Here is a 12,452-nt window from a genome sequence, read left to right on the forward strand (position 1 = left end):
AGTTAAGCAAATACTTCTTCTGGGTTTGGTAGTGGGTAACTGTGTGTGAGTAAACAGTTGTTTAACATGGTTGAGAAGTCTGTGCACACTCTTAGCTTATTTTTTTTTTATGTAGACCGCCAGTGCTGCCCAGTCTGTATAGTCAATCTTTGTAACTATATTCAGGCTTTCCATCCAACCTTTCTGGTTCTTTATTGACCTGGTCTACCACTGCAAACAGCACATTCCTTTTGGGTTTGAAAATAGGTGTTCAATTTTCTTTGATAGCAATTCTTGCTTTTGCTTTTGTGCAACCTTCTGAAAAATCTTTTGGGAAAGTTTCTTTCATTTTTTTGTCTCAGTTCATTGACCTCGTTCAACTGTTCTGCTTATGTTACTGCACAAAATGCTTATGGGTGTATCCCATAAATTAAATTTCTCCATACATTTAGTGCCAAATAAATTCATGGATTTTTTCTACACATAAACATACGCATTTTTTTTAACATTATATTACAAATGCATTCACCTGTGAAATATAACTTTCTTCCTGTAATACCATATGCTATTTTGTTTGGACTACAAAATTTTGGTTTACCAATTTGTTCCTATGTTTTCTCATTTATGATTGTGATGTCACTTCCTGTGTCTAATTGCATTCTAACACTAGTGGTTTCAATTCTCACATTCACGAAAGTTCTGTTCTGTTTGTTGTAGTCACAACTTTTTCTGCTGATAAACTATTTATTTTTTCTCATTTGTTCCATTTTCCTATCATTCTAGTTTTGCAGTGTGATTTTAAATGTCCTGTAAACCTACAGCAAAAACACTTTGCTTTTTAAATGGACAACCTTTTTTCAGGTGCATCCCACCAAATGCTACACATGGGTCTACATCCCAATATTTTTTCTGCTTTTCCTGCTACACTTTATTTGTCTTCTGACTTTTTTGCACTGGTCTTATGTGAAAACACTCCTTCCATTGAATTTCTTTTATGTCATGCCTTAATTTTACTATCATGTCACACTCTTCTGACAATTTCTGCATTGTAATGTGAATAACATGAACACAGGTCAGACTGAAACAAACATGTCAAGGATGCGAGAGAAGTTTATTCCAAAATATTTCACCACCCACAAGGGACCTGCTGTGGTCACTCAACCTGCTACAAATAGCAGCCAACCATCTTAAACACACACACACACATACACAGAGTCAATATAGTGCAAAATACACAAGAAGACAGGATGATCATGGCTAAAATGCTTTTAATCATAGCGAGTTCTGCTTAAATAGAGCTGAAGCGGTCAAGAACAACTGGTTAGCAATATCACAAGTGACAGTACAAAAATATCTTAGTTTTATGACTGACAAGTGGGAATAAAGATTTTAAAATACAAGAATGTTAATTTGACAAATTTGTCAAATTCAGAATATCATAAGAAAACAAACACGTCAAAACACATATTATACTAGTAAAAAGTTGAGTTTGTTTCCCAGTATATCTTGTTTGAGTGAAGCTGAATTAAAGAAAGTCATTATTATATTCATTTTCTTTACATGTTATAAACGTTCAAAACATTAATTGTAGTCTTCACTGTCCTAACTTTAATATTTAAACAGAATTAACACATATTTTAACTAAGAGATCATATGGTCTTTTCATGCATTTTTACAATGTCTAATTTTGTTATTTAAAATAAGATATCCCACATGAACTTATTCCTTAAAATTAACTATTAGGTCTTCTCTTGTGGAGGCATGTGGCCTAGTGGTTAGGGTGTTGCACTCACGATTGCCAGATCATGTGTTCAATTCCTAGACCAAGCAATGTTGTGTCCTTGAGCAGAACACTTCATTTCATGTTGCTATTGTGCTCCATGGGGACTGGTATGCAAAAGGATAGACCCAACTTTTTCTCTGCATGTCATATAAGGCAACTAAAAGAGGTTGGGGTAGGATTTGCACCCCAACCTTGTAAGACCCTCACCAGCAACGACTACCCAAACAGACCCATGGGTTAGAGGGTTGTCGCCTGAGTGGTGCAAGAGTGTCATTTGTCAAGAGTAGGGAATCACTAACAAATGACATGTAGTAATGCACTGTGATAGTGCATGCTTCTATACTGCAGTTGCCACTGCTGCTATTCTATTGTAAGTGCAACTATTAAGAATTGCAGTGCATTTCCCCTAAATTCAACAATTCTGTAGTTTTCTTCATGCTGCATCCCTCTTTTTCTACGATTAAAATGACAGCAATAAAAATAGCATTGCTATTTTTATTGTTGTCAAGAAACAATTTCAATTCTAAGAGCTTTTTCAAAAAGAATATTTCATAGACATTGCCAAGAGAAATGTTGAAAATATTAACATGTATTACAAATAATTTAAAATGTTAAGTCATTATCTAAACTGTAACTAATTGGGTCAGTCATCACATAAAAATGATTAAACTTCAATATGTTCTAATATGTCTGTAGGGCCAACATGAGATTGAACAGTAGAGGAAATGCAAAATTATCAAATTACTACCCTGCATTCTACACAAAAAAAAATTGCATGCCAAAATGTGCAGTGTGCTACTCAAAACAAAGGCATGGAATATCTGGAGTGCTAGATCTGGAGAAAGCACCTAGACATTTGCCCTTTGTAGGTCCATGCAAGTTGAGTTGATATGAGACAGAGTGAGTACAAAATATGCATTCATTTTGTTTATATGCATCATCATCATCATCATCAAATGTACATTTTCCATGCTGGAGTGGGTTGGATGGTTTGGTCAGAGCTGGTAAGCCAGGGGCCACACCAGGCTCCATTGTCTGTTCTGGAATAGTTTCTATGATTGGATGCCCTTCCTAGTATCTACCACTCCACAGTGTACTTGGTACTTTTAACATGGCACCAGTACAAGTGTTTTTTATCTGGCACCAGCACTGGTATCAATTCTGCTGTGGCAGACAGTAACTATTTAGTCAGATATTTACAAGTCCTACTGTAAATTTCAAGCTGACTTGCAGAGTGCAAAAAAAAAAAAAAAAAAAACCACCAAAAAAGAGAAAATTTAGGTTTTAAACTTCAATTATACATTATCAACACAATCCAAGTATAAAATATACTGCCCTCACATCATTGTCCAATATTATGAAAGATTTAACATGTTTCCCACATTAACAGTCAAACTGTGTTTCTAATTATAATACTTAATGTTTCTTATTACATTAAAAAGTCAATACACACACATTAACAGCGATCTCACTATCAAGTATAACCACCATTTGCTCTCTTTTTCTTTTCAAAAATGTAGCAGTGCTTTCCTGTCATGGATTCTCATGATAACAAAAGCTTATACCAATGTAACAAAAACTAAGGCAGTATTTCCCAGACACTTATGGTACATTTATGCAACCAGAGAAGCTTAATTAACTGATACGACACATTCTGTGTGCCCTTATGAAAAAGGAAACTATGTTAAGTGTGTGACCACTGCAACAAAAGGCCTTTTGATTTGCATGCACTTGCATGCATGCATTCATGTATACACATAAAGACACAAAATTTACTCACCCATCAAATTTCCTAGTGACAAATATTAGTGCAACATGAGTGCCATTCTTTAAACTTTTGAAACTGTTAAACTTGCAACAAGCAAGAAAATAAGTCTAGAGACCAGAAAAATGCTATAAAGGTCATATCAGAGCATTCTTTTATTTTGTATTATGTATTTACATATGTAAATACAAATGTATATGCACGTGTGTGTGTGTGTGTGTGTGTGTGTGTGTGTGTGTGTGTGTGTGTGTGTGTGTGTGTGTGTGTGTATACACATATTTAAAGACTGTTACTATAAGTAAAGCCATATCCTGGAAAGGGACGCTAAAGTCAAACTACTTTATCAAATATACACACGTGCTGAAGTTGAAATAAAATCATTTCGATATGGAACCGAACTTTTTTTTTAAAAGAATTTTTTCTTTGTTCATTTCCTCAACTTCAGAGCATGTCTATATTTTGATAAAGTAGTTTGACTTCAGCATCCCTTTCTAGCATATGGCTTTACTTACAGTAACAGCCCTTAATGTAATAATGTATTTAAAAAAATTATATACTTCATATTAATTTTTTAACTTAATTGGTTTTACATGCTGGCTACTTGAAAATATCTTGTATAGATTTTATCCTTATATTTAATTTACACACACACACTATTGTATGGCTGTTTGAAATTTTGTTTTTCATCAGGTGGTGTCCAAAAGTCACCCACCTCTCCAAGCAGACTTTGATGAGGTATCAATTTAGTCACTGAAAGTCTGACCAAGCAGATGTTGCAACACATAATAGCTTACAAGAAAACCCATAGCAAGCATGAGGCAGATTTATTACCTATATGTTTGCATACCAGAAACAAATTGTCTTTCTAAAAATGCACAGATGCCAGAAGGGAAGCTGAGAGACAGGTTTATTTAGCCAGAGGGGAAACAGATAAGAAAAAAATTGTCAATATTCTGCGCCGTGGGGACCAAAGACTTGAGGTATTTCGTGTTGCAAGACAGTGTGTGAGAGAGAATCGTGATGTCGTAGGAGAGAAATGTGTCCACATGGATGATGGTTCATTTGCACCAAACAAGGCTGCAAAGAGAGAGGTTTGTAGACGCCACAATGAAAAGTTGCTCAATAAAGAAAATGAAAGGGAGAAAGAGAGTCTGCTGAATGTCGACCCAACAGAGGGACCAGCTATCCGAGTTGACAGTACCTTGGTAGATAAAGCAATTAAGAGTATGAAGACAGGGAGAGCCCCTGGCCCATCAGGAATCATTGCAGAGATGCTCAAAATATCTGGCAGTGTCGGCTGTAGCCTAGTCACCTGTATAGTTAACCAGGTGATACATAAAGGAGTCATACCCAATGACTGGTGTAGCAGCACCATAGTCAACTGCTACAAAGGTAAAGGTGATGCTTTAGATACAAATAATTACAGAGGCATCAAGTTGTTGGATCAGGTACTGTAGGTCACGGAGAGGGTCATAGCCCAACTAATTAGGGAGAGAGTCAGTTTAGATGAGATGCAGTTTGGGTTCGTGCCAGGCAAAAGCACCACTGATGTTATATTTCTGGTAAGACAGCTGCAGGAGAAATACCTAGCCAAAGATAAACCTCTGTACCTGACTTTTGTTGACATGGAGAAAGCCTTTGACAGGGTCCCCCGATCTGTATCTGGTGGTCAATGAGGAAACTAGGGATATATGAATGGTTAGTGAGAGCTGTGCAAGCCATGTACATGGACGCTGTCAGTAAGGTGAGGGTTGGCAACGAGTACAGTGAAGAATTCCGGGTAGAGGTAGGGGTCCACCAAGGTTCAGTCCTCAGCCTCCTCCTATTTATCATAGTCCTCCAAGCAATAACAGAGGAATTCAAGACAGGATGCCCCTGGGAGCTCCTCTATGCTGACAACCTTGCTCTAATTGCTGAGTCACTATCAGAACTAGAGCAGAAGTTTCAGGTGTGGAAACGAGGATTAGACTTGAAGGGCCTTAGAGTCAACCTAGCTAAAACCAAAGTCCTAATAAGTAGGAAGGCAGACAAATCACAAATCCCTTCATGTAGATGGCGCTGCTCGATCTGTAGAAAAGGCGTAAAGATGTACTCAGTGAAAGCTATGGACACATAAGATGTGCAGCAATATCAAAGGAAGGTTAACTGGGAAGATAATTTCTGTATGTGGCAGATGCTCAGGAGTAATAAACACTCAAAATGTGCAGAGAACAACTTTGGCCACATTCCAGGGAGAAAAACTACAAGTAGTTGATAGCTTCTGTTACCTAGGTGACCAAGCCAGTAGCGAGGGAGAGTGCGCTGAAAGTGTAGCTGCTAGAATAAGAATAGCCTGGGCACAGTTAAGAGAGCTCTTACCTCTGCTGGTGACAAAGGGCTCTCGCTCAGAGTAAAAGGTAGACTGTATGACGCATGTGTACGAACAGCCATGCTACATGGCAGTGAAACATGGGCCGTGACTGCTGAGGACATGCGTAAGCTCGCAAGGAATGAAGCCTGTATGCTCCGATGGATGTGTAATGTCAGTGTGCATACTCGACAGACTTTAAATAACTTGAGAGAAAAGTTGGAACTAAGAAGCATCAGATGTGGTGTGCAAGAGAGACGACTGCACTGGTATGGTCATGTGGTGAGAATAGATGAGGATAGCTGTGTGAAAAAGTGCCACATCCTAGCGGTTGAATGAACCTGTGGAAGAGGTAGACCCAGGAAGCATGACCTTCGAACATTAGGCCTCACTGAGGCAATGACTAGTGACTGAGACCTTTGGAAATATGCAGTACGTGAGAAGACCCGGCAAGCCAAGTGAGACCATAATCCGTGGCCTATGCCAGGAGTGTAACCAGCCCACTTATGCATACCTTTCCTTCATTGGACACTAAACGCTGCTTGCAAAGACCTGTTGAGTGAAATTGAAATCAAATCAAATTCGCAAATTTAATGACTGGCACCCGTGCCAGTGGAGCGCTAACTGGCTTCCGTGCCAGTGGCACGTAAAAAGCACCATTTGAATGTGATCGTTACCAGCGTCGCCTTACTGGCACATGAAAAAATATTCGAGCGAGGTCACTGCCAGCGCTGCTGGACTGACTCCTGTACAGGTGGTACATAAAAAACACCACTTGAACGTGGTCGTTGCCAGTACTACCTGACTGGCCCTCATGCCAGTGGCACGTAAAAGCACCCACTACAATCTCAGAGTGGTTGACGTTAAGAAGGGCATCCAGCTGTAGAAACTCTGCCAGATCAGATTGGAGCCTGGTGCAGCCATCTGGTTCGTCAGTCCTCAGTCAAATCGTCCAACCCATGCTAGCATGGAAAGCAGACGTTAAACGATGATGACGATGACAGCTGTGTGGTTTAGAAGATTGCTTTGCAGCCATGTAGTTTCAGAATTTAAAACTACTGTGTAGTATCTTGGACAAATGTCTTCAAGCATAGCCTTGAAATGATCAATGCTTTGTGAGTCAAATTTAGTAGAAAGAAACTTGTGTACAATATATTTCTTAATATTGATATATACATTAATACATTGATGTATAGCAGTGAGATAACTGATGAATCACTTTTTCTGAGCAAAAATCCCAATGTTATTTATAAATACCCATTGTATTTATTCTAATCAAGTCGTACAGATGCACTTGCCATTTTCCCAAGTTACACAGATATTCCCACATAATTTTCACTTGCAGAAATACAGTAAGCAAGTGATTAAAAAAGCTAATTACAATGTTGTATTCACAAAATGCATAATATAAAAATACATTGCAATTAAGCAAGTCTATTAAATAATATTATCATTTACAATCTGAGTAGCTTGAAAATTGGCACAATTGACAAGTTATCTGTTCCTCTTTATAAACTATCAGTAGTACTTTAATAAATTAAAATGAACTTTGACTTGTCATATGTGTGTATGATGCAATCAACTGAACAAAAATACACAAATTAATGATTTCAATAGATTCAAACAAAATCAATTGAGATGTAATCTACAGTAAATATTACGCCTATAAAGGAGATTAAGTGGATTCTTGAGTTATTTTCAGGAAATCTCTTACAATGAATAATAATAAAGAAATTACAGGTGCAGGCATGGGAATAAGTAGAGGTGGGACTGGCTGTGAGGTTGAGAAGCTTGCTTCCCAATTATGTGGTTTTGGGCTCAGTCCCACTTAGGCAAGTGCTTTCTGCAATAGCCCATGCTAACCAAAGTCTTGTGAATGGATCTGGAAAACAGAAATTGAAAGAAGATCATTGTCTGTATTTATATATGTGTGTGTGTGTGTGTATCTTTGTCTTGACATCACACAATGGTTGTTAAGAGCATCACCAACACACAATTAATGTTGTTCATTTTCAGTCTTCTGTGAAAAAACGTGTTTAGCCACGAGGAAATTTTACTTTGTTTGGAAACAGGTAAGGGTTGGCAAAGGGAAGAGTATGTGTGTGTGTGTGTGTGTATAAAGATATAGATAGATATACGAGTGCATCTTCTCCTTGACTATGGTCTCTTAAACGACTCACATATGTATGTATAGATCATCATCATCATCATCGTTTAATGTCTGCCTTCCATGCTAGCATGGGTTGGACGATTTGACTGAGGACTGGCGAACCACATGGCTACACCAGGCTCCAATCTGATTTGGCAGAGTTTCTACAGCTGGATGCCCTTCTTAACGCCAACCTCTCCGAAAGTATAGCGGGGTTTTTTTACGTGCCACCGGCAAGAAGGCCAGTTGGGCGGTACTGGCAACGGTCATGCTCAAAATGGTGTATTTTATGTGCCACCTGCACAGGAGCCAGTCCAGTGGCACTGGCAACGACCTCACTCGAATGTTTTTTCACATGCCACCGGCACAAGTGTCAGGAAGGCGACGCTGGTAACGATCACGCTCGGATGGTGCTCTTAGCGCTCCACTAGTACAGGTGCCATCACAATTTCGCTTTCACTTGCCCCAACAGTTCTTCGCAAGCCGAGTTTAGTGTCCAATGAAGGAGACGTTGGCATGGGTGCCAGTCGTCGAATTTGGTTTGATTTTGATTTCACTTGCCTCAACAGGTCTTCGCAAGTGGAGTTTAGTGTCCAATGAAGGAAAGGTACGCATAAGTGGGCTGGCTACACTCCTGGCAGAGGCCTTGGATTATGGTCTCACTTGGCTTGCCGGGCCTTCTCACGCACAGCATATTTCCAAAGGTCTCGGTCACAAGTCATTGCCTTGGTGAGGCCTAATGTTTGAAGATCTTGCTTCACCACCTCATCCCAGATCTTCCTGGGTCTACCTCTTCCACAGGTTCCCTCAACTGCTAGGGTGTGGCACTTTTTCACACAGCTATCCTCATCCATTCTCGCCACATGACCATACCAGTGCAATCGTCTCTCTTGCACACCACAACTGATGCTTCTTAGGTTCAACTTTTCTCTCAAGGTACTTACACTCTGTCGAGTATGCACACTGACATTACTCATCCATCGGAGCATACTGGCTTCATTCCTTGCGAGCTTACGCATGTCCTCAGCAGTCACGGCCCAGGTTTCATGTGGCATGGCTGTTCATACACATGCATCATTCAGTCTGCCTTTTATTCTGAATGAGAAGCCCTTTGTCACCAGCAGAGGTAAGAGCTCTCTGAACTTTCCCCAGGCTATTCTTATTCTAGCAGCTACACTTTCAGCGCACTCTCCCCCACTACTAACTTGGTCACCTAGATAGCAGAAGCTATCAACTAAGTCTAGTTTTTCTCCTTGGAATGTGGCCAAAGTTGTTTTCTGCACATTTTCAGTGTTTATTGCTCTTGAACATCTGCCACAAACAAAAACTAACTTCCTAGTTAACCTTCCTTTGATATTCCTACACCTCTTATGTGTCCATAGCTTACACTGGGTACATCTTATAGAGTTTCTACCTACACCTTTTCTACAGATCGAGAAGGGGTTTGTGTTTTGTGTACCTTCCTACTTATTAGGATTTTGGTTTTAGCTAGGTTGATTCTAAGGCCCTTTGATTCTAGTCTTTGCTTCCACACCTGAAACTTCTGCTCTAGTTCTGATAGTGACTCAGCAATTAAAGCAAGGTTGTCAGCATAGAGGAGCTCCCAGAGGCATCCTGTCTTGAATTCCTCTGTTATTGCCTGGAGGACTATGATAAACAGGAGGGGGCTGAGGACTGAACCTTGGTGGACCCCTACCTCTACCCAGAATTCTTCACTGTACTTGTTGCCAACCCTCACCTACTGACAACGTCTCTGTACATGACTCACACAGCTCTCACTAACCATTCATATATCCCTAGTTTCCGCATTGACCACCAGATAGGGATCGGGGGACCCTGTCAAAGGCTTTCGCCATGTCAACAAAAGCTAGGTACAGAGGTTTATCTTTGGCTAGGTATTTCTCCTGCAGCTGTCTTACCAGAAATATAGCATCAGTGGTGCTTTTGCCTGGCATCTCATCTACACTGACTCTCTCCCTAATTAGTTGGGCTATGACCCTCTACGTGACTTTCATTACCTGATCCAACAACTTGATGCCTCTGTAATTATTAGTATCTAAAGCATCACCTTTACCTTTGTAGCAGTTGACTATGGTGCTGCTACACCAGTCATTGGGTATGACACCTTCTTGTATCACCTGGTTAACAATACGGGTGACTAGGCTACAGCCGACACTGCCAGATATTTTGAGCATCTCTGCAATGATTCCTGATGGGCCAGGGGCTCTCCCTGTCTTCATACTCTTACTCTTAAATATGTGTGTATATATATATATATATATATATATATATGTATTATTTACACTACACATATATATACATACATACACACACACACACACACATACATACATACATACATACATACATACATATATATATATATATATATATATATATATATATACACACACACACACACACATATATATATATAAGATATATATATATATATATATATATATTATATATTTATATGTATATGCTTGTTTTCTGAACCTTAAGTATAAGACCTATTCTTTTAAAAAGCTACTAAGATGGTGTTTTGCAGGGAATCCAAAGTGTGAGGCTGGAGTAGTCATTAGCTTTCTGTAATTCAAAGGTTAGTTCTGAACCAAGATTGTGGAGAGCTGAAGCCTTTACTTGATAGACAGCTTCGTCTCAAGATAAAAATTTATAAGGACTTGTACCACTGTTTTCACTCAAATGACAAACGTTATTAAATTATGTAGGAGCTGGCATGCAACCTGGTGCCATCGCGCGAGAATTGAGAATAGCATCTCCGTGCATTACTGGTATAAAAGATTTGCTAATTTGGGCTACTTGCTGAGAACACCCAACTGAAGTTCCCACTTAATCGTGTTTTGAAACATCCCCAAATGCAATGAACAGCTCCTGTTGTAGATTTTGCCTTTCTTGTGAAGCTGCCTTGGAACAAGGTTCATATCTGCTGTGCATCGGTCCCTATGGAAGCCATTGTGAAGTGATTAGTCTGTTAAGAATAACTTCTCTGTGTGTATATGAACATGACCCACAACCACCACACAACAGCTAAAAAATATTACAAGCTAAATTATGTAATACTGTATACTTTTCTCTTCCTTAGTATCATATAACTTCTTTATTTCTTTCCTACTTGAAAAGAGTCTTTGTTCACATTACTTAATTGGAGACGCAAATTGAATAATGTGAAAATTCACGTGATTGGGAAGAAATATTTTAAAAATATACAAAATATCAGGCTAAAAGAGATTATCCAAATTCTACCAAGGAACGACATTTGCTCTTAAGAAATATCATTTGTCACAGCACAGTAAATAAAATTCGCCTACGTTTCACTATAAGAGAACATCATTTAATAAATATATCGAATCAGTTTGGGTGGGTGTTATTTTAATCAGCTCACCTACAAAACTAAAAAGCTAACTTTAAATAACAATTATCTAAAAGAAATCAATGATGTAAGTTACAAAAAAAAATTACTGATATTCTAATTAATTTCAATTAAAACAACTCCCAATGCTCTCGAAATTTTAGTAATTAAAACAAAATTAATATTTGGCAAAGGAAGGGTTGCTAAAAACGAACACAAAACAAATCTAACTTAAATTAGAATTAAATGTGTATTAAAAACAAAATGTAAATTGTTCCATGAACGAATTTCATTAATAAAGTGATCAATAATTTTATTAGATTGTCAGTGTTAAAACAGACAAAATTTGTTTCGCATATTAATAATATAAAGACGAAAAGAATTAATCATAGAATATATGAAACAAACAGCGTAATTAGAGATTTCTAGAGATATTTTTGCAGATCTTCTAATAAACGACTTCTGTCGTTATTTAAGGTTCAATAATACGAACACAAATAGTGTTTCTTAGACGATTAGACGACGTATAACAGTGGAAATTTATGGTGGAGGAGGGGGTTTCAATAACAATCATATATATTTGTATGTATATATATATACATTACGTGGAGATAAATGTAGTTTAAAGGCGAAGTGATGTCAGTCGCTATTATCTTTGATTTCGATAATTATTATTATTTATAAAATTCTGATAAGATAACCTTGGCTTAAATACTACAAACTAGATTTGCCTTCACTCTTCCATGGCTAAACACTCGATTTGTACATACACAGAAGCAAAGAGAACGAGACAGTGAGAGGGCGCCAGTAAGATATAACGATCACAGCTAAATAATGTTTAAGTATCAGTTAAATATCCAAATGAACAAACAATAATCCAAATACATATGTAAGAATAAAATATTAAGGTAGATAACATTGATAACTTACCCACATGTTCGTCATTGCTGCTAGCCATGGTCACAGATGCTAGCCATGTACTAGAAAACCGCAGTTAATAAAGAAGTTATTTCAACAGATACTTTAAAATATTATATAATTGGATAAAATAAATTT

At 38.1% G+C, this 12,452-nt stretch overlaps 1 protein-coding gene across 2 annotated transcripts in view; it reads right to left on the minus strand.

Annotated features, from left to right (window-relative positions):
* Nucleotides 1–12,375, minus strand: part of LOC106876434 (cytoplasmic aconitate hydratase) — an 89,388-nt gene extending 77,013 nt beyond the window's left edge. For both annotated transcript variants that reach the window (XM_089365931.1, XM_052974608.2), the window contains exon 1: nt 12,327–12,375. In XM_089365931.1, coding sequence (XP_089222057.1) covers nt 12,327–12,354 — 28 coding nt within the window. In that variant the 5' untranslated portion in view covers nt 12,355–12,375. The remainder of the gene's footprint in view (nt 1–12,326) is intronic.
* Nucleotides 12,376–12,452: the final 77 nt, after the last annotated feature.

Source organism: Octopus bimaculoides, chromosome 18 (assembly GCF_046866305.1).
Source record: "Octopus bimaculoides isolate indiv1 chromosome 18, ASM4686630v1, whole genome shotgun sequence".
NCBI classification, from domain to species: Eukaryota; Metazoa; Mollusca; class Cephalopoda; order Octopoda; family Octopodidae; genus Octopus; species Octopus bimaculoides.